This window comes from Prunus persica, chromosome G8, assembly GCF_000346465.2.
Source record: "Prunus persica cultivar Lovell chromosome G8, Prunus_persica_NCBIv2, whole genome shotgun sequence".
NCBI classification, from domain to species: Eukaryota; Viridiplantae; Streptophyta; class Magnoliopsida; order Rosales; family Rosaceae; genus Prunus; species Prunus persica.
Window position 1 is genome coordinate 14,680,294 of NC_034016.1, and position 24,143 is coordinate 14,704,436.

A 24,143-nucleotide genomic window follows, 5' to 3' on the forward strand; every position below is an offset into this window, starting at 1 on the left:
ATTAGGTGCAGCCGCAGACTAAATGTTAGTCTTATAGAGATTGGTTCGGACCTTGTTGTTGGTCCTGAAATTGAGGTGAAATTGTGATTGTGTTAGGAGGCTAAAACCTTGCATGTTGAAATTTAACAGTCCTAGTTTATATTTTGAATTTATTGTTTACCTTGCTTAAGGCGTGAATTGATTGGCTAGCATGTTTGGTAGTTGGTTGAGATTTATTGGAAGGCCGAATGCCATTTATGAGAATTTGCATGAAATTATATTGTGCATGCTGCCAGTTGGGAATATTAAATGCGTTTTATGCAGGTTGAAATTTTGGGAAATGTCCAATTTATGGGGGAGACTCTGCCGAAATTTCGGCAGGAAGTCTCGGTCTTTAGTAAGTGGGCCTGGCATCGGGATGATGTCGGGAATTCCAAAGGGTTTGCCTCGGGTTTTGAAAAATTCGGGGCGGGTCCTTTCATTTTCTTATTGATGTTTGAGGATTGTAACAAGTAGTTTTTTTTCTGGTATGATTCTAGGGGGACGGGGTACTCTAAACGCTAAACATGTATAGTCCCCTTTTTTGTACTTGTCTCACTTCCTCTAATGAATAAAATCATATCGCTTATCTCTAAAAAAACCAATAAAAAAGTGATAAACGAGGATCTAATTTAGCACCTTTTATAAAGAATTTTTCTCATCTAATGTGAAAAAAAAAAAAAAATCATTATTTTTGAAAATTTAAACTGCTAAAGACAATATTAGCGAATGTGACAATAATGTATATCAACCATCCAAGTCTAAAGTTATTTTGTTAGATGCTATTCTAATTTCAGATAAATGTTTTAACAGTTTAAAAAATAAATTTGTTATTCAACTGCTTAAGACATGAGCCAAAAGCAAATATGTAAAATCCAAGCTACCCCCAATTATCACACATTCATATGTTCCAGTGCAAGTTCCTTCATATTTCAATCCAAATCCCAAACCTCCTCTCAAAATCCTATCTGTGCACTCTCTCAGAATAATTAAGAATGCCCATAGCTATCCGTGTATATATATATAATTATATTCTATGCGGACATCCGGACGTTATTATCGTGCGGACGTCATGTATTTTGTACTACTCCTCTCTGCTTTCATGCATATTTACAATAGTATCTGCACGATAATAACGTGCAGACATCCGGATAAGAGAATAACTATATATAGATTAATAATGTGTGTCATATGTCAAAAAAATATTCGCTCATCGTGACCCTATATATATACTTATATATCTCAAAGTGACAGATGCCATACAAGTCTCACAGCACAAATGCTGTCAAGCATTAGTAGTTCGTGGCGGGCTGTGAAAGAGGTCTTTCTTCAAATGGATGTCGAAATCAAGGCCTTGATGGCCTTTTGCTTTTCTGGAGTTGATCCTTTACAGGGGATAAGAACTAAGGAGATGAGCTGCTGAATGCTGGTTTTGTTGGTGCAGTTAGTTTGACAGCACCCCAACACCCAAGAAAGAGGACCGGCAAAATGTTTACTTTGAAAGGATTCTGCTTATTCATAACTATGCACACAAAGCGAGCTATGGAGGACAGCCACTGAGAGAATGCACAAATTAATCCAAAAACGTGAGGGAAAATATCGCCTGAACTTTCTCCGGGACTCTCAGATTCGACGATTTTTTCTATTTTAAACTTGAGAATGAGTTCGCAGACGCAAGTGACTAGAGCCACAGAAGCCAACGACATACCAATTAGTGCATACTGGGGCTTTCTTCGGGAGGACAACTGATCACAAATAGCTGAAGATATCTCCAGGACGAAGCTAATGATTAAAAATATCCACTGTACTGAAACGGCCTACAAAAATGATATATAATTAGCAACACGATCAACAACATCTACTGTGCTGAAAAAAAAAATAAAAAATCTCCAAGGCATATGCAAAGAAGGACGAAATGAGAAAGCTTTACATTCTATAAAAGAAAGTAGAAGATTTACCAAAAGAAGGCAAATATGTTGAATATATATCTTCTTACCTTTGATAAGAAGTTTTTAGCAGTTTTGACAAACAAAAATAAGCTTTTAGTAGTAGTACCCCACCATGTCTCCGCTGATAATAAGGGCACCATGCCCTAGTATGAAGAAACAATTGCATTAACATATAGTAACATAACATAATTAAGATTTTTCTTGTCAATTCAATAAGATAATACATATGTGCATATAATTTCATCCTTGCAAACCATCTATCTTTTAAGTGTTCATTCAAAGATCATTTCTACAAAAATTTAGACAAGTTGAAAATCATAAGACATCTAAGTGTGATTAACAAAATCACCAACACCGTATTTAAAGAAAACACTAAAATGACAACTATTTAATTGAATGGTTAAATAATTTCATATATGAGTGCTTGTTTGAACTGATGATCTTTGAGCGAATACCTAACACAAATGGGTGAGATCATTAAAATACAATGCGAAGTGTGCCCTACAAAAATGTTTCTTATTTGAGAGATCCATCAACTGAAACTCTCTGCATATATATATATATTATACTCACATCGTTGACATCCCCAATTTGTAGAGCGATCCTTTCTTTCTTAATGTCGGAGTCATAATTTAGTCCCTATAATATGAAGAAAAAAAAATTGCATTAACAAATTACTATAAGAAATAGAAAAGTTATTCTTACCCAATTGAATAAAATAATACCTTGAGTGTCTATATATATATATACTAACCGTAGCATCTTCCATTATGGGATTTGTTCTTTGACCACTTGATAGAGAATCGAATAATGTATCATGTTGTGCAAAAGAGTTTTCTGAGCTTCTACTTTCATCCAATCCCTATATAGCACGAAAAAAAATTGCATTAACAAATTAATATAGAAAAAAAAGGAATTATTCTAGTCAAAATGAACAAGACAATGTATATTACTCACTATATCATTCTCACTGTTTGAAATTATCCTCTGAGGACTCCTTTCTACTTCTTGAACACTCGATAATGTTTCATGTCGTCCAAACGAGCTTTCCGTGCTTCCACCTCCATTCAATACCTATTGATGAAAGTAAATTGCATTAACAAATTAATATAAAATATGAGAAAGTTTTGCTTCTCAAATTGACAAAGACAATACCTATCTTTATATATATATATATATATATATATATATATATATTATAATCTCGTTCACCTAAGAACTTAAAAATAAAGTCTAGTGAGCACCTATTTAATAAATGCTCTTGGATTAATCCAATGACACATATAATTAGTAGTAAACCCTCATTCATTCTCCATATTTTACCCAAATAAACCCTAATCATTCTAATATTAAAAAAACAAAAGGAGAAAAAGAAAATTAGGGAATGTGTTGGGGAAGAGAAAGGGGAGAGAGAAAAAATGTTTTGGTGATAGAAATTTACCTTTTCTAGAAAATAGAGAGAAGAGAGAGTAAAGCATTTTTAATTTAATTTTCATGTAAGATTTAATCTCATTCATTAAAAGTAGAGCAATCTAATGACTTAAAAATTGTGTCAAAATTTGCGTATAAAAATATGATGTCACGGATCTGCCCATATATATAGTGCTGCTATTTTTCCACTCACCTGTTCTATTTTCCCATTCACAATTATTCCTAAAACACCCTTAAATTATTAAAATAAACTAATAATAAAATAACATTTAAAAAAATAAAAACCCTCTCTCCTCCCTTCCTAACGCACCCCCTCAGCAACACTAGCTGTGCCACACCCACCCCCCTCCCAAACCTCTTCACCCTCGTCCACCATATAAGATGAGTGGGGAAATAAGATACGTGTGTGGAAATAGCAGCACTATATATATATATATTATAGTATGCTTTTATTGAGACATTCTTAAATTTTTTTTGAGGGACACCATTAGGGTCTTCTACAATTTTTTTTTTTTCAACGATCCAAATCTTCTATTTTCCAAGTCTTCATTCATAGATCATCCTTGCAAAAAATCAAGAAAATAATTTTTATTTTTATTTTAGGGACACCCTTTAGGGTCTCTTAAGATTTTTTTTAACGATCCAAACTGTTTATTTTTCAAGTCTTCATTCATAGATCATCCTTGTAAAAAATTAAGAAAATTAAAAATCATTAAGGCATCTAATTGAAACCAACAAAATAGAACATGATGCTTTAAGAAAAGAAGTATAATAATAACCATCTAATTGAGTGGTCAAATGATTTCGGATTCAAGTGATTTTTTTGTAGAGATGATCTTTGAGGGCATATCTAAAAACTAGACGGTTCAGATCATTGAAATACAATTTGTGGTGAGCCATACAAGGGATCAAATAAACTTATTTGAGGAATCCCTCAACTGAATATAGAACATTGTACTTACTGTATCATCCTCTGTTTTTGAAATTATCCTTTGATCCTTTTCTTCTTCTTGAGTAGTGGATACTGCTTCATGTTGTCCGGTTGCGTTTTCATTGCTTCCCGCTTCATTCAATACCTATAGAGGAGAAAAATAACTGCATTGGCTATGAAAAAGTTTTGCTTGTCAAATTGAACAAGACAATACATATTCTACAGTCTACTCACTGTGTCATAAGTTTTCGAAATTATCCTTGGATCCCTTTCCACTTCTTGAGTACTGGATAATGTCTCATTTCTTCTGGTCGAGTTTTCTGTGCGTTCAGCTTCATTCAATACCTATAGATGAAAAAATAAATTGCATTAACAAATTAACATAAAAAACGAAAGTAATTTCCTTGTAAAATTGAACAGATAGTACATATGTGCATATATATTATATACATATTCTACCCACTGTATCATATGTTTTTGAAATTATTCTTCGATCACTTTCTATTTCTTGAGTACTGGATGATGTCTCATGTCGTCCAATCGAGTTTTCCATGCTTTCAAGTTCATTCAATATCTGTTGATGAAAAAGAAATTGCATTAATTACAAAATAAAAAAGAAGTTTTCTTGTCTAATTGAGAAATACAATATATATATATATATATATATATACACACACACGCATATTGTACTCACTGCAACATTGTCAGTTTCTAGAATTTTTCTTTGATGCCTTCCTACTTCCGGAGTAGCAAGCAAACTTTCAGTGCTTTCCGTTTCATTGTGTCCCTGTAGTATGGAAAACACTAATTGATGAATAAATAAGAATAAGAAATTAAAAAGATTTCCCTGTAAATGTGTGCGTGTGTATATATATATATATGTATGTATGTGTCATTGCTTACTGTGGTTTCTGTGAGAAAATAGTTAATATTGTCGTGAAAATCATTTCCAAGTATATCTTTATCCATTTCGTTCAGAAAGGAATACACCCAAGCATCTTTGTCTTCTTCAATATCCTCGAGGCCATTTTCTTGTTTTAGTGCATTTTTGGTTATTTCCAGGACTTCATGAATAGTTGAGGCAGAAGCTGTTCTGTAACTGTTTAATACAGATTGCCATTGAGCTATACTTTTCCCACATACGAGTAAACCCATAGCTGTAAGAGCTAATGGATTCCCTCGAGCATAGTCTAAGAAACTAGTTGCGAGTTTCCGGTAATCAGGATCATCCGGCAGCCTACTTCTTGGGAAGGCATTAGAACTGAAGACCTCCAAAGCTTCACCAAACTCTAATTTCTTGACCTTGTATGCTAGGTCTACTCGATAATTAACGAGTACATGCTCAAACCTTGTTGTTATGATAATTCTACTGCCAGAAGCAAACCAATTAAATTCTCCGACTAATTTTTCTAATTGGTTATTTTGACTCACATCATCAAGCACTACGAGAACCCTCTTTCGGCGCATCATGTTCTTCATCACTCGGATTCTTCCAACAATACTGTTCACCCCCAATCTTACGTCTCCTAGAATGCTTCTAAGAAGATTATGTTGTAGTTGGAGCAGGCCTTCCGATGTCTTTGAATTCTCTCTAACATTTTCCAAAAAGCAGCAAGCTTCAAACTTATGGGCCACTGAATTATATACAGCTTTAGCAATTGTTGTCTTACCCATTCCACCATCACCCGATATACCTACCATGCGAACATCAGGGTCTCCAATGCCTAAAAGATCGTGCATATCTTGTACGCGAGACTCTATTTCAATTGGATAGTTGGCCTCATATTTCAAATAAGTACGGTTTAATAATTGTGAAATATGTTCATAGACGCGATGAATCAATTGGGATACATGCCTGCCAAACATATTCATAACACGTTAGTCAAATCAAAGTTTGCCGCATATGTTTAAATAAGGCAAAGAACATATAAACCGGCAAAAAAGAGAGTAGAGGATTTGCTAGATTAACAAGCCACTTTTACTTTGAGTAATTATTGTGTGGTACTGTGAAAACAGTAGCTTGATATAACTTTCACGTTATAACGTCAGTTGAGATTAAACAGAAAAAGAAGATAACCCTTGCTCCCAAAAAAAAAAAGCAAGATAACCCTCAAATGACTAAATGTGGTTAGAAAAATACCCGAAGAGATGGAACCCAGGCAAAACAACTGCTTCCCTAAGAGCTGCCCTCCATCTCAATACCTTCTCTGTATCATCATTGAACTTGCGTTCATGGTTAAATAATGCATCACCAAAATTGTCAGTTTGCTTTCTGACATCTGAGGGGTCCACTTTGTAAAAAATTGGCAAAACAATTTGTTGCTGTGTTTTTTTACATTCAAGGATCTTAACGAGTTCATCCAAGCACCACGGTGAAGATGCATAGTTCTCAGAGAATATAATGATAGAAATCTTTGACTTTTCAATTTCCTTGAGAAACGTTGGTGATGTTCCATCCCCTGTTCTAAGGTCATCATCCATCAAGGTTTTAATTCCCATCTGTTGCAAATTGCTGCACAAGCGGTTTGTAAAACTGTAGTATGTATCCGCAGGTCTAGAACTGAGAAAGACATCATACTTCCAAGTATTAGTGGTAGCCTACAGAAGAAATTGGTGAAATATTCAATTAAAATTTGAAGATATCCAGCAAGAAATGTGCAAAAGAATTCAATCAATCTAAATGAAACTTGTACTATAGCGTAGATTCAAGTCCTGTAAGTCATGTTTCCAAATAAAACCCCAAAAAACTCTTACCGCACTCTCTCCTAGCTTCAAAGAAAAAACTCAATAGGAGGCATGAAGAAGAAGCATCACTTTCCATTTAGGCCAAATGCGGTGATGGTTTTGACAGTAACGCTTCTTCAATTTGTAGCAGTAGTGTTCATTTAGGCTCATGAAATTTGAGCTATTTTGAGTTTTGTGGGCCTTATTTGAGATTATGCTTAAACTCAACTATGCTGACTACTAGTAGTTGGTAAGTCTTGTAAGTCATGTTTCCAATCTATAGATTTCAGATTTTGTAAACTTTACGAGGCAAAAATTGGGAAAAGAAAAGAAAGGAACAAATGACATACAAACTTGAAAGAAATTTATAATAGAATCCCACAAACAAAAGCTTTTCAAATAACAATGTACGAAAGTAATATAAAAAACTATGACATGTCAAAGTTATGTCAATGTGGGACTCTTCGTCAGTTTGATTCTAATCAGATATTAATGTGTATAATGAGGGCCCTCTTTTGTTTGGCTCAAATTGGTTTAAAGTATCTGCCCTGCATAGTGAGTTCATGTGTTTGAATTCCCGGCTTTCAATATTTTTTGTATAAAAATAAATAAATAAATAAACATGCCATTCTGTGGAAAATACAAGATAGCAAACTAAAATTAATCCTATGTTGTCAACTAAAATCGATGAAAAATATTGTCATATACATATTCAAGCCAATCTATCTACCAATCTCAACTCGTTAGGAAGATAATATCCCCAAAATGATTTGCAATAAATTTATAAAAAGTTGAAGACTTTTCACCTTTGAGAAACTTGTAGCATCTGGTTGACGTATGATGTCTTCAATTTCCTCCGTCTCCTAGAATGAAAAGTTGATTACTCAACTAAGCAAGGTCTTTATCAAATAAAAATAAAGGTATTCCAGATAAATCTATTTTAATGCTGGAATTAATATATACATATATATATATATATATATTCGTCCCATTTTATGGAGGAATTCTTCAAATTATTTTATTTGAAAGGTACCTTACTAATTTTTTATAAACGATCCAAACCGTCTATTTTTTTTGAGTTTTCATTCATAAATCATCCTTGCAACCCAAAAAAAAAAAAAAAGAAAAAAAAAAAAAAAGACAAATAGAAAATCATGGCATCTAATTGAGACTAACAAAATCAATGAACACGGTGCTTCAAGAAAGTACTTAAATTTTAATAATTTAATTGAATGGTCAAATGATATTAGATTGAAGTGATTTTTTTTTGTAGAGATGATCTTTGAATGAGTATTTACAATAGACGGTTTGAAATTTTAGTACTTTCTTGAAGCACAATGTTCATTGATTTTGTAGGACACAATTCGATGTCGAAACGGTTTTCGATTTGTCTAATTTGTTGTAAGGATGATCTATGAATGAAGACCTAAAAAATAGATGGTTTGGATCATTGGAAAGAAATTGTAGAGTACCCTAAAGGGTGTCCCTCAATAGAATATATATATATATATAACTTACTCTGTTTTCTCTCAAATAGGTACGGCTTAGTTGTACTGAAACCTCTTCAGCCATCTTGTGCACAAATTTAGGTTCATCCCTGCCAGTTTAAAAGCAAATGATGAAACATTTCATAAAATGGAATTGAGTTGATCTAAGAAACCTATTTTGTATAAATTGTACTTGATTGCCCGTTAAGACAGCATAGTATCATGTATGGGAGATGAACTTATGGTATGAAAAATATACACGTAATATTTGTTATGTAAAGCTTTTCTTTTCCTAAATAAGTGACGATTGTGGAAAAATCTCTGAACCTTCAATGGGCGTTATGGAAGGCATTGACCAATGGCCACACCGCTTAAGAGGGCAATATTCTTTATTTTTTATTAGTTAAGTTAACTTCCGTTAGATTTAGGGGTTGTTACTGAAATAAATCAAATCTTTGTTACCTCATTAGATTTGCTAGAAAATAATGTGGAAACATCACAAATGGGCTAGAAAATATACCCGCGCAAGAAAGACCACCAACACAAATTTGCTGCTTTCACAAGAGCTCTCCTCCATCTCAACACCTTCTCCATATCATCCTTGAATTTGGTTTCATGGCTAGCAAATGCCTCACCAAAACTACCCTCTTGGTTTCTCACATGGGAGGGCATCACCTTGTAGAAAATTGGTACAACAATTTGTTGCTTTGATTCTTTACATTCAAGGATCTTAACGAGTCCCTCCAAGCACCATACGGAAGATGCATAGTTTTCGGAGAAAACAATGATAGAAATCCTTGATCGTTCAATTGCTTGGAGAAAGTCTTGTGATATTTCTTCATCTCCACTTCTAACCTCATCATCTATGTAAGTTATAATTTCCTTCTGAAGCAACTCGCTGTACAAATGCTCAGTAAAACCGTTGCGTGTATCTTCAGCTCTAAAATTGAGAAAGACTTCATATGTAAGTGGATGGGTGAAATAAGAAGAGGAAGAAGAGGCTCCTGAATTTTTTCTGGTCAAAGAAGAGGCTCCTGAATGAGAGGTGATTGACTGCATATCCGCTAGCTGGATATGTAAAAGAGTTGGGGAGAATGGTTAATCTCTCTTGTTATTATATATATGTTAGGCAACTTGCTCAAGTATCGTCATTTTTTTTTGAAGCAGTTTCCTGTCACCTTCGACGCCGGAAAGTCAAACCAACGCGATTTGCTAAGAGCATAATTTCCTGGCACTTCAAAGGCGGGCAAAATTTGGGGTTTACCCTGTGAAAGAGTTGAAAAAGACATAAGACTGGGGGTCGTTTCTCTGTCTCTTTCTTTTTGGCTTGATTGTTATGGGTGGCACAAGCCAGTGCGTGTCACCATTGAATTGGTTCCTAAATTCTAACATAATAATTTGAAATAATTAGTGAAATGATGCCCTGCTCCCCAGTCTCCGATAATTTGAAATAATTAGTAAGGCATTATTCATCAAGTTTTTTTTCTTCTGTGATGTTATCAGTCTACTCATATTATAACGATGTTCATTACTACAAAAAACACTTTGCGCGACAAAATAAGTTTGTTGCACAAAGTACAATTTTGTCACGCAAAACTCGTGAATAAAGGATTTGCGCGACGAACCTTATGGTCGCACAAATCTACCTCGTCGCACAAAACTTTGCGCGACGAAAAGTATTGGTCGCGCAAAGTTTTGCGTGACGAAAAATATTGGTCGCGCAAAGACAAAAAAATTTTATTAAAAAAAAAATCCCGCATCCCATTTTTGGTACTTGCCCAAATTTTTAAAGTTTTGCGCGATCAATAATAACGTCACCCAAATATTTGCGCGACGAAATATTTTTTGTGTTTTAAAATTTTTTAATTAAAATAAACTAATTTAATAGTTTGCTCGACGAAATATTTTGTCGTGTTAGGCTTTTGATTTTTTTTAAAATATTAATTTAATTTAATTAATTTATTCAAATTTTGACTTTTTAAATTTAATTTAATTGTATATTTTTTTAATTACTTTAATTTAAATTGACATATTCAAAATAAACTTACATATGAAAAATGGTGATTAAATTATCCAATAAATAAATAAATATATAATATTCAAAATGTACACATAAATTAACAAAGTACAATAATAAAATTCTAATACAAATCTATTGTAGTGGTAGTGGCGGAGGATATGTTTTGATAGCGTCCTAATCCTCAACTTTAGCCGTCAAAGTCTCGACGGTTCCCTACCCAAAAAAAAAAAACAAATATGGTCAAATAACAAAAAAGAAAAAAAATTGGCATAATCTCCCCTAAAATTGTTATACCACAAATCCAATCCAAACTCCAATCCTCACCCTATACTCAACCTCAAACCCCACACTAACTCAACACTAACTCCAAAAACACATATTGATGGAAAAAATTTAAAATTTAGAGAGAATATACCTTTTGGCAAGATTGAGAGTGAGTGAGAATGAGAGGGATAAGTGAGTGTGAGAGAATTAGAGAAGATAGTGAGAGAGAGATGAGAGAGTGAGTGAGAGTGAGAGATAGTAAAAAGAGAGATGAGAGAGTGAGTGAGAGTGAGAGATAATGAGAGAGTGAGTGAGAGTGAGAGATAGTGAAAAGAGATATGAGAGTGAGTGAGAGTGAGAGATAGTGAAGAGAGAGATGAGAGATTAAGTGAGAGGAGTGAGTGTGAGAGAAAGGGTGGGATTTGGAGAGAGGGAAAGAGAGAGAGAGGAGAAGTAAGAGTAGAGAAAGACATTGACAAAATGGTGGAGGAGTTATTTTGGTTTTAAAAACCGTATCACTTTGCGCGACGAAAAATATATATTGGTCGCACAAAGTTTTGCGTGATGAAAAACATTGGATTATTGGTTGCGCAAAGTTTGCGTGACGAAAAATACTGGTCGTACAACGTTTTGCCCGACGAAAAGTATTGGTTGTGCAAAGTCTAAAAAAAAAATTTAAATTTTTTTTTCCCACATCTCATTTTTGGTACCCGCCAAAATTTTAAAGTTTTGCACGGCAAAAAATATTGGTAGAGCAAAGTCTAAAAAAAATTAAAATTTTTTTTTTCCCACGTCTCACTTTTGGCACCCGCCCAAATTTTTAAAGTTTTGCGCAACGAAAAATATTGGTTGCGCAAAGTCTAAAAAAAATTTTAAAATAAAAATTTCCCACTTCTTATTTTTGGTACCCGCCCCAAATTTTAAAGTTTTGCGCAACAAAAAATATTCGAACATTGGTCGCGCAAAGTTTTGCGTGACGAAAAAAATTGTTATGAATAATAAAAATTAAAAAATATTTTATTTTACAATTTAAAATATAAATAAGGTTAAAGCTACTTAATAAATATGTATACTATTCAATTTCTTAAGTTTTATACGTACAAAATAAATAAATTTAAAGCTACTTAATAAGTATATATATTATACACACACACACACACCATTCAACAATTCAACCGTCAAACTTGTTTCTATGTATTTCAAGATCGTATACCCCAAAAAATCGCAAAAAAACAAACATTCAAATATCTAGTAACGGGACAAAACTTTGCGATTGTTATAAATAAAAAATCACGATTTAACGGTTATTTTAACTCCGATTTTGATGATTTTTTACAGCTACACTTATTGACCCTATATGAATACAATGACTAAATTTGATCTTCAGTTTAAAATATTTACACTAGTAGATACCACAAAATCTTATGTTATATTTAACAAAAGTATAAATAAACTCTTAATTGTTAGTGAATATATTATTTTAATGGCATACGCATTCAACAAAACTAGTTTCAACGATCCAACCGTCAAACTTGTTTGTTTATACTTTGAGATCATATACGCCAAAAATCGAAAAAGATAAACATTCAGAGATCGAGTAATGGGATAAAACTTTTGACGGTTATAAATGAAAAATCACGATTTAACGGTTATTTTAACTCTGATTTTGATGATTTTTTACAGCTACACTCCTTGACCCTATATGAATACAATGACTGAATTTGATCTTCAATTTAAAATATTTATACTAATGGATACCACAAAATCTTATGTTATATTTAACGAAAGTATAAATAAACTTTTAGTTGTTAGTGAATATATTATTTTGATGGCATACGCATTCTACGAAACTAGTTTCAACGATCCAACCGTCAAACTTGTTTCAACGATCCAACCGTCAAACTTGTTTAAACTTGTTTGTTTATACTTCGAGATCATATACGCCAAAAATCGAAAAAAACAAACATTCGGAGATCAAGTAACGGGACATAACTTTTCGACGGTTATAAATGAAAAATCACGATTTAACGGTTACTTTAACTCCGATTTTGATGATTTTTTACAGCTACACTCCTTGACCCTATATGAATACAATGACTAAATTTGATCTTCAATTTAAAATATTTACACTAGTGGATACCACAAAATTTTATGTTATATTTAATGAAAGTATAAATAAACTCTTAATTGTTAGTGAATATATTGTTTTGATGGCATACGCATTCAACGAAACTAGTTTCAATGATCCAACCGTCAAACTTGTTTGTTTATGCTTTAAGATCATATACGCCAAAAATTGGAAAAGAGAAATATTCAGAGATCAAGTAATGAGACAAAACTTTTGACGGTTATAAATGAAAAATCACGATTTAACGGTTATTTTAACTCCAATTTTGATGATTTTTTTTTTTACAGCTACACTCCTTGACCCTATATGAATACAATGAACTAATTCGATCATAATTTAAAATATATATTTTCTAACAAAAACCCAATCTGAACTACAATTTTTCTAACAAAAATCCGATCCGAACTAAAATAATAAATTTAAAGCTACTTAATAAATATATATATATACCGTTTAAGTGTTACGCATACAAAATAAAAAATAAAAAAAATGGTTTAGGCTATGAAATGTTTGGATTACGTCATGCAAAGATTTAAATTTTTAAAGTTTTTTTTTTTTTTTTTTGGTAAAGACTTTGCGCGACGAAACACACTTTGTACCTAAAGACTTTGTGCAACGACGTCTCGCAAAGTCATTTTGCACTACAAAAAACAATTCATCGCGCAAAGTTTGGTCGCGCAAAACTTTGAGAGACGAAGTATTGTCGTCGCGCAAAAGTTTGTTGCGCAAAGTCACTTTGTGAGATGAATTGTTTTTCATCGTGCAAAATTTGGTCGCGCAAGGGTGTTTTTTTACTAGTGGTTATAGATAATTTTGGGTCACCACTGCCAGTATAAAAGTATTTCAAACATGAAAGGAAATGGAATGCAACTGAGACATATATGTTTGAAAGAAGCAAACATAAAAAAAAATATATATATATATATATATATATAAAATCATTACATCCTTTCAAACTAGTATATTAAGTTTTTTCGCACAAAAAAATAAATATTCACCCTCACCCTGTTAGGGTTCTTACTGTGGTTGGGCAAATTGGAATGTATTATTAGCACCACAATTTCAAGAAGGCAGAGGGGAGTAAACATCCTCTCCTGATTAAATGGAAGCCGCCCCCTTGTGGTTGGTTCAAGTTAAACTTTGACAGTTCTGTTTGTAATAATATAGATGCTACGGGTTTTGTTATTCGAGATTTCGATGGTCATGTTTTATATAGGCTTGTGCTAAGAACATTGGAGATAATTTCATTAATGTGGCTGAAAGTATAGATCAATGGCCCAAGCTGCAAAGCGCATCCTGGACCACGCCAGTGACGACACTTGCCCGCGACGCGTCATCGGCTCGCTCCAAGTCGCGGCGCCTACCTGGCTCCAACACAGCGAGTTAAAAAAATAAAGAAAAAAGTAGAAGAAGGTGCAGCGGAAATAGCTGCCAGCAGCCACCGCCACCGCCACCGGCAACCGCAGCAACAGCCACCGCCAGAAGCTGTAGCGATAGCAGCCGTTGTCAAACGCTGCTGCTCGTGAATGGGAGAGCGTTGTGCAAAGACAGAATTTCAAGTTCGGTGCTGCTGATGGTCCTGATAGTGCTCTATGGTGCTTCAGAGCTCAGGGATTTATTTGGTTTGCTATTCATCGTTAATTAGGTGGAGTATAATATGAGGTTTCTAATGGCATATTACTTATAAGCATAGTATTGACTTACATATGTATACATGTGTGTGTTTATATATATAATTAAGGCATAATACGTATTGGCTTTGCTTTGCTTCTAATAACTATGAATAAACTACACATATATGCGTGTGAAAGGTTTTTCATGTGGTTGTTGCAAAACAGATTCGTCTAGGGTTAACAATTTTAGAATGATTCCAACCCAACCAGAAATGAATAGATTACTTGACTCAAACTTAACTGAAAGTTTAACTAGTATTACACGAAGATAATGATTTTCTTTCAATTTTTAAATGTGCATTACATAATATTTTTATTAGAGTTTTTCTATTTAAACCCCACACTTCTCTTTGTTCATCCCAACTTCTAATTCAAATTTTCACAATTTCTAAGAAAACCCCATTATCTTCCCAAACTACCCATAAATAAATACCCAACGCAAAAAATAAAATAAAAACACTCATCAACCTCACACCCCACACCCTGCTATCTTGCCTCTCTCTCACCACTCTAAGTTCACCTCAACCTCACATTAAAAAGATAAAAACACTATTGTCAAATGTTTAGCAGTATTATTTTATTAATTATTATTAAGTTGGATGACATCTATGAGAGCACCGCCAACAAATACATCCCAGCAAATTTGTAGCTAGGTCAAGTGCTTAGAAGCAGTTACCCTACACTTAAGGTCCTATATTCGAATCTCTCCTTCCTCAATATCGCTTGTTGAAAAAAAAAAAAGACAAAAAGCAAATTATTATTATTATTTTTTTTTGGGGTGAGTTTAAAACCATGTTAACCAGTAATCACAATGTTGTCAGCCAATAATACAGATTAAAGTATAACTTGAGTGCAAACTACAATCAGCCATCCCTTTGTCATTTACCGGTATTATAAAAGAAGAGAAACACACACTATTTGAATAGAGCATCCTCTCCTTTGGTATGAGAGAAACTTTGCACTGCAAGACATTGCCAAAAGAAGATTACAAAGACACACAGGCCCTCAACTTCTCCACCTTTGCGTGCCCTGTTCTTTAGTTCCAACAAGGCCCATGCCTTCCAACCCAAAACCTCCAAACCAAAAGGCGGGCATTAGTCAACCCCTTACAACTACGCGATTCAGTGGCTGATCATAATGTGGTCTCTTACAATGCAATGATTGAAGGTTACTAAAGACAGGATAAGATGTCTGAAGCGTTGGATCTTTTCAATGAGATGAGGCGGAGCCCCGAGCACCCACTCCCTCTTGCGTATGAAGACCCATGGGAAGCACTCCAATGGGCTGCGGCCCATTCGAATTGTAATGGACCATAAACCTGGCTCAACGATCATGTTGACTTTGACCGTGTTTTCGTGGCAGGGACAGCGCTGAGGCCAACCTCATGCACCACGTGGTGCATCGGGCCTGAGTCCATGGGTAAAGATAGTTGGGATGATTTTGTTTCACCCGTAGTTTGGGAACGAAAAGCCCAATAAGCTGCTCAAGGTTATTTTTCCAGTGTGTAGTGGGCTGAACGACCTGAGAGTGAACCCGGGCAAGGATCTGAAATTGGAGGACATTGGGTGTGGGAAGGTGTTGGTTTTTGTGGCTGAGAAGGACGTTTTGAGGGACAGGGCTTGGGCTTACTATGAGGCATTGAAAATAGTGTGTGGGTGGAGTGAGGTGGTTGAGATTGTGGAGAGTGAAGGGCAGTGAAAGTTTTCCTCTGGGACTCCATTAAAGAGCTCAATCAAGCTTAGCAATCACAGAAGATAGAAGAGAGAGTTCGAGAGAGAGATTTGATACTGAAGGAATGTTTTTCCTTATTTCTCAAAGGAACAGTACCAGCTTATATATCCATACATGTAGATCAGTTTAGCTTAATTAACACTAACCAGCTGATTAACTTAACAGATTGCTAACTAACCAGTAATCGTAACTAACATGCCAGCTCACAATATACAACTAACAGTACATGGGCAAAAGAGCTTTAATCAGGTGGTCTGAGGTGTAGGCTAACATCCCCCCGCAAGCTAATGCTAGGAGAACTAAGCATTAGGTTGTCACGAAGATAAGAGAATTGAGAAGTGTGTAAGCCCTTAGTAAAGATATCCGCAAGTTGATTGCTGCTTGGAATATGAGAAACCACCATATCACCACGAGTGACGCGTTCACGAATAAAGTGAAAGTCAATTTAAATGTGCTTCGTGCGTGCATGAAAGACAGGGTTACTAGCAAGAGCAAGAGCTGAAATGTTATCACACCAAAGAATAGGGGGTCGATCAAGAAACAAATGGAGATCACAGAGAAGTTGTCGAAGCCATGACATCTCAGCTGCAGTGATTGCAAGAGCTCGATATTCTGCTTCTGTCGAAGAACGAGAGACGGTACTTTGTTTCTTGGCACACCAAGAGATGGGATTATTGCCCAGAAAAACAACATATCCAGTCGTGGAGCGCCTATCATTCACATCACCAGCCCAGTCAGCATCAGAATAGGCCTGAAGATGAACATCCCTAGAAGTGAAATGAATCCCATGAGTGAGGGTACCAGCAAGATAACGTAGAACACGTTTCACAGCAGCAAAATGAGGCTCAATAGGAGTGTGCATAAACTGGCAGAGAGTGTTTACTGCAAAAGAAATATAAGGTCTGCTAAAAGTGAGATATTGAAGCCCTCCCACCAGACTCCGATAAAGCGTAGGATCTGAGAGAGGAACACCATCAAACTTGAGTAATTTTGTAGTAGGTAAGCAAGGAGTAGGACAGGGCTTGCAGTGTGTCATGCCAGCTTTAGCTAGAAGATCAGTAGCATATTTAGATTGATTCACATGAATACCAGCAGAAGTATATTGCACCTGAAGGCCCAAAAAATAGGTTAATTTCCCAAGGTCTTTCATATCAAACTCATGACCAAGAGCTGTAATAGTTTGCTGAATCAGAAGCAAATTGTTCCCAGTCAAGAGAATATCATCTACGTATAAAGGAAGGATGAGAAGATCACTGCCAGATGCTCGAACAAACAAGGATGTATCTGCTAAGGACTGAACAAACCCCAGTGTGAGAAGATGAGTGGTGAATCTTTCATTCCAAGCCCGTGGAGCCTGTTTGAGGCCATATAAAGATTTCAACAAGCGACAAACATGGTATGGCTGTTTGGAATCAGTAAAACCAGGTGGCTGTTGCATGTAAACTTCTTCATGAAGAAGGCCATGAAGAAAAGCATTCTTAACATCCAGTTGCTTAATAGTCCAATGAAATTGGGCAGCTAAAGCAAGTACCAAGCGAACAGTAGAATGCTTGACAACAGGGCTGAATGTTTCATCATAGTCTAAACCAGCCTCCTGATGAAATCCCTTAGCAACAAGTCGAGCCTTGTGGCGAGAAACGGATCCATCAGCATTCTTTTTCAACTTAAATACCCATTTACAGCCAATGACATTCATAGAAGGTTGATAAGGAACTAGAGTCCAAGTCTTCTGTTTCTCAAGAGCCTGAAACTCTTCAACCATGGCCTGAGTCCATTCAGGAGTCTTTGCTGCCAGAGAATAAGTATGAGGCTCTATCAAATAAGAAGGAGCACATGATGTCTTGGCAGCTAAGAAACCCTTACGAGGTTTAAGTATACCAGACTTGGAACGAGTCTGCATAGGGTGAACATTAGTAGATGGCCCAGAGAGATCAACACCAAGATCCACTAAAGATGATGGTGATGCAGTAGATGAAGATGTTGGAGACTGTGAAGAGTGTGCTTCAATAGAACCAGAAGATTGAGAAGATTGGGCACCCTGAAGCTGATCCTGTACATGCTCAATAGAACCATTAGTAACAACTATAAGAGAAGAGCCAATAGCTTCCCTGGTATGTGGTACTGGACTGTGTAGAGAAACAGAAAAAGCAGGGGACACTTGTGAGTCATCAAGTCGAGACGGAGACTGAGATACTACAGGTCTAGATGAAAGAACAGACCGAGATGAAGGTAAAGCAGTTGGTGGAGGATGAAAAGAAGTGGTTCTGAAAGGAAAAGAATCCTCATCAAAAATAACATGTCTAGATATATAAATGCGATCAGTATGAGGTTGAAGACATAGATACCCCTTGTAATCTAAAGCATACCCCAAAAACACACACTGTTCAGACCTAGGTTGCACCTTAAATTGGTTGTAATGATGTAAAAGAGGATAACAGGCACACCCAAAGACCTTCAAGGGTGTAAGATTTGGTTCCCTATGAAAAAGCTTAGAGAATGAAGATTCCATATTGAGAGCTCTGCAAGGCATTCTATTAATCAGATAGTTGGAGGTAGCTAAAGCATGAAACAAATACTTAGAAGGAAGAGCAGCAGTAGTTAAGAGAGTAATGGCAGTCTCCACTAAATGTCGATGCTTTCTCTCTGCCCTACCATTTTGTTCAGGGGTATATGGACATGATTTGTGGTGGACAATACCCTTGGAACTAAGATAGGTCTGGAACTCCATGGTCACATATTCACCCCCACCATCACTCTGAAAATTCTTAATAGTTGCAGCAAATTGAGTCTCAACATAAGAAACAAAATGAACAAAAGAAGAGAAGCAATCTGACTTCTTTATTAATGGAAACAACCAACAAAATTTGGTACACTCATCAAGAAATATGACATAGTATTTATGACCATGAAGAGATGGATAAGGAGTAGGACCCCAAACATCGGAGTGTATCACCTCAAAAGGAATTTGAGATACAATATGAGTAGAAGAAAAAGGTTGTTTACACATCTTGCCTTGCAAGCAGTAACTACAAACGTGAGAAGAAGTTGAGGATATAGGTATATGAATCTTAGCTAACATAGAGCTAGTTATTTCATTCGATGGATGTCCTAATCGATAATGCCAAAGGGTATGACTAACTTTCTGGCCGTGAAAAGCAGCCATAGGTGGTAAGGTAGGAAGAGTCCTTGTGGGGAGAGGATAAAGGCCATTAAGACACTTTCCGTGATACAGAAGTCTCCCCTTCAAATCCTGTATTTGGAACCAAAAGGCATTATAGAGAAGTTGGCAATTATTGTCAAGACAAAAACGATGCACAGATAAGAGATTAGTAGCAAGATGTGGAACATGTAAAACCTCAGGCAAAGTAAAGACTTGATGACCAGACACAAAGGAAGAACTACCAATATGAGCTATGTCCAGTCCAGTACCATTACCTATGGTGACATTATCCTTGGTGGTTGACGGTGTAACATTAGAAAGAAGTTGCAGATCAGATGTCATGTGATTGGTTGCCCCACTATCTGTCAACCAAATATTAGGATCAGTGAATTGACCAGTAGAAGTTGTTGTAAGTGTAGTAAGAGCTGGTGAAGGAGGCGAGCCTTGATAGGAATAATTGTGGCGATGTGGATAATTTGGAGCAGTATGCCCAAATTGTAAGCACAGTTGACAAGTCTCATGACATGGTAAAGAAGAAACAGAGCTAGGTGGAGCGGTGGGTGAAGGAGATAAGATACCAGGACTAGGATTTGGTGGAACAAAGTACTGAGTCGAATTGGTACCAGAACCATGACTCCATGAACTATTACCATTAGGCCACTGACCACCATTGTTCATTGGACCAGAATGACCATTGTTCCACTGGCCAGAACTATTGTTCCACTGACCACCATTGTTCCACTGACCAGAATTAGGTGGACCATTCCAAGAACCATTATTACCACCAGCATGCCAAGAACCTCCTCGACCACCAGTATTCCAAGTGCGGCCACGGGACCAAGAACCACGACCACGATGATTCGGCCGACGATTCCAGTGAGATTGCCAATTAGGAGAGCCATTAACACCTTGCTAATTAGGATGACCACCTCCACGATCTGTGGAATAAGAAGCCGAGTTATCACCGTGAGCAACATGAGGTGATGATGGAGAATTTCCCTTCTGAGCAACCATTGCAGTCATGATTGAGGGAGGAAATGACTTAGAAGCTGCATCTAAATCGCTTTCTTCTTCAAGAAGAAGATCACGCAACTCTACTAGAGTAACACGCACTGGTCTGGCACGAATATGTGATTTGAAATGATTATACTCTACTGGAAGACCTTTGAGAATAATCAAAATCATATCAGAATCAGATATAGGATGACCAGCTGCTGACAATTGTTGACGAGCCGCACGAATTTTCTTCCAGTAAACATCAACAGAATCAGGACCTTTCTGCATTCCATGTAGAGTGTTCTTAAGGTGCATGACTTTGAGCTCAGAGATCGAAGAGTAACAATTTTTCAATGTGCTCCATGCCTCTGCAGCAGATCGACAATTGATCATTTCAGAAAATGCATCATCAGACAAACTTGCAGCAATCAAATTCAAGACCGCAGTGTCCATTGCTTCCCATTCAAAAGAACTCTCCTCGTCAGACTCAACCGGAGCAATAGCCGTACCATCAAGAGCATGGTATCAAGAGCCATGTGTTCCGGAGGAAGTCCCAGAGGAAAACTTTCATGGTATCAGAGCATCCTCTCTGATTATCATTGATTGATTTTCTTTTCTCTTTCTCTTTTCTTCCGCTGCTCAGTTCTTCGATCCTTACTCTGCTTCGTTTCTCTCTGCGATTTTCTAGTTTTCTTCTCGACTTCGATCTGGTCTCTTCGCTTCGATTTCGTCTTTGTTTCTTGCAATTGCTTCCTCTGTACCTGCTTTCTCAAGTTCCATTTCAATTTCTGTGAACCCTAACTTTTGGGGACAATGGTGAAAAGTTCTGTAACTCCGGTTGACTTACTTCGCAATGCCTGCAATTACATCACGTTGAAACTTGATGAGACTAATTATGTTCAATGGAGTTATCAGGTTGAGAAATTTCTCAAGGTCCATCGTCTCTCTGATTTTCTTGATGGTACGGCTATTGCTCTGGTTGAGTCTGACGAGGAGAGTTCTTTTGAATGGGAAGCAATGGACACTGCGGTCTTGAATTTGATTGCTGCAAGTTTGTCTGATGATGCATTTTCTGAAATGATCAATTGTCGATCTGCTGCAGAGGCATGGAGCACATTGAAAAATTGTTACTCTTCGATCTCTGAGCTCAAAGTCATGCACCTTAAGAACACTCTACATGGAATGCAGAAAGGTCCTGATTCTGTTGATGTTTACTGGAAGAAAATTCGTGCGGCTCGTCAACAATTGTCAGCAGCTGGTCATCCTATATCTGATTCTGATATGATTTTGATTATTCTCAAAGGTCTTCCAGTAGAGTATAATCATTTCAAATCACATATTCGTGCCAGACCAGTGCGTGTTACTCTAGTAGAGTTGCGTGATCTTCTTCTTGAAGAAGAAAGCGATTTAGATGCAGCTTCTAAGTCATTTCCTCCCTCAATCATGACTGCAATGGTTGCTCAGAAGGGAAATTCTCCATCATCACCTCATGTTGCTCACGGTGATAACTCGGCTTCTTATTCCACAGATCGTGGAGGTGGTCATCCTAATTGGCAAGGTGTTAATGGCTCTCCTAATTGGCAATCTCACTGGAATCGTCGGCCGAATCATCGTGGTCGTGGTTCTTGGTCCCGTGGCCGCACTTGGAATACTGGTGGTCGAGGAGGTTCTTGGCATGCTGGTGGTAATAATGGTTCTTGGAATGGTCCACCTAATTCTGGTCAGTGGAACAATGGTGGTCAGTGGAACAATAGTTCTGGCCAGTGGAACAATGGTCATTCTGGTCCAATGAACAATGGTGGTCAGTGGCCTAATGGTAATAGTTCATAGAGTCATGGTTCTGGTACCAATTCGACTCAGTACTTTGTTCCACCAAATCCAAGTCCTGGTATCTTATCTCCTTCACCCACCGCTCCACCTAGCTCTGTTTCTTCTTTACCATGTCATGAGACTTGTCAACTGTGCTTACAATTTAGGCATACTGCTCCAAATTGTCCACATTGCCACAATTATTCCTATCAAGGCTCGCCTCCTTCACCAGCTCTTACTGCACTTACAACCACTTCTACAGGTCAATTCACTGATCCTAATATTTGGTTGACAGATAGTGGGGCAACCAATCACATGACATCTGATCTGCAACTTCTTTCTAATGTTACACCGTCAACCACCAAGGATAATGTCACCATAGGTAATGGTACTGGACTGGACATAGCTCATATTGGTAGTTCTTCCTTTGTGTCTGGTCATCAAGTCTTTACTTTGCCTGAGGTTTTACATGTTCCACATCTTGCTACTAATCTCTTATCTGTGCATCGTTTTTGTCTTGACAATAATTGCCAACTTCTCTATAATGCCTTTTGGTTCCAAATACAGGATTTGAAGGGGAGACTTCTGTATCACGGAAAGTGTCTTAATGGCCTTTATCCTCTCCCCACAAGGACTCTTCCTACCTTACCACCTATGGCTGCTTTTCACGGCCAGAAAGTTAGTCATACCCTTTGGCATTATCGATTAGGACATCCATCGAATGAAATAACTAGCTCTATGTTAGCTAAGATTCATATACCTATATCCTCAACTTCTTCTCACGTTTGTAGTTACTGCTTGCAAGGCAAGATGTGTAAACAACCTTTTTCTTCTACTCATATTGTATCTCAAATTCCTTTTGAGGTGATACACTCCGATGTTTGGGGTCCTACTCCTTATCCATCTCTTCATGGTCATAAATACTATGTCATATTTCTTGATGAGTGTACCAAATTTTGTTGGTTGTTTCCATTAATAAAGAAGTCAGATTGCTTCTCTTCTTTTGTTCATTTTGTTTCTTATGTTGAGACTCAATTTGCTGCAACTATTAAGAATTTTCAGAGTGATGGTGGGGGTGAATATGTGACCAAGGAGTTCCAGACCTATCTTAGTTCCAAGGGTATTGTCCACCACAAATCATGTCCATATACCCCTGAACAAAATGGTAGGGCAGAGAGAAAGCATCGACATTTAGTGGAGACTGCCATTACTCTCTTAACTACTGCTGCTCTTCCTTCTAAGTATTTGTTTCATGCTTTAGCTACCTCCAACTATCTGATTAATAGAATGCCTTGCAGAGCTCTCAATATGGAATCTTCATTCTCTAAGCTTTTTCATAGGGAACCAAATCTTACACCCTTGAAGGTCTTTGGGTGTGCCTGTTATCCTCTTTTACATCATTACAACCAATTTAAGGTGCAACCTAGGTCTGAACAGTGTGTGTTTTTGGGGTATGCTTTAGATTACAAGGGGTATCTATGTCTTCAACCTCATACTGATCGCATTTATATATCTAGACATGTTATTTTTGATGAGGATTCTTTTCCTTTCAGAACCACTTCTTTTCATCCTCCACCAACTGCTTTACCTTCATCTCGGTCTGTTCTTTCATCTAGACCTGTAGTATCTCTGTCTCCGTCTCGACTTGATGACTCACAAGTGTCCCCTGCTTTTTCTGTTTCTCTACACAGTCCAGTACCACATACCAGGGAAGCTATTGGCTAATGGACCATGTGTTCCATTTGTTCAACCCAAGTTGTGACAAGGCTGTGGAGATGGTCAAAAAGGTGGTTTCTTTCGTAAATCAGGACTAGGTTGGGCT

General features: G+C 36.6%; 1 protein-coding gene and 1 pseudogene across 1 annotated transcript; one reads left to right on the forward strand and one right to left on the reverse strand.

The window, feature by feature from the left end:
• Window positions 774-9,599, reverse strand: LOC18767148. The gene is made up of 13 exons (XM_020571046.1): window positions 9,061-9,599; window positions 8,572-8,650; window positions 6,470-6,927; window positions 5,233-6,184; window positions 5,024-5,116; window positions 4,793-4,903; window positions 4,564-4,674; window positions 4,361-4,474; window positions 2,925-3,041; window positions 2,722-2,829; window positions 2,541-2,606; window positions 2,015-2,110; window positions 774-1,835 (listed from the first exon to the last, which is right to left on the reverse strand). Exons 1-13 carry the CDS (start codon window positions 9,597-9,599, stop codon window positions 1,422-1,424), a joined length of 3,258 nt encoding a protein of 1,085 aa, XP_020426635.1. The 3' UTR covers window positions 774-1,421.
• LOC18767252 lies at window positions 15,813-24,135 on the forward strand (annotated as a pseudogene).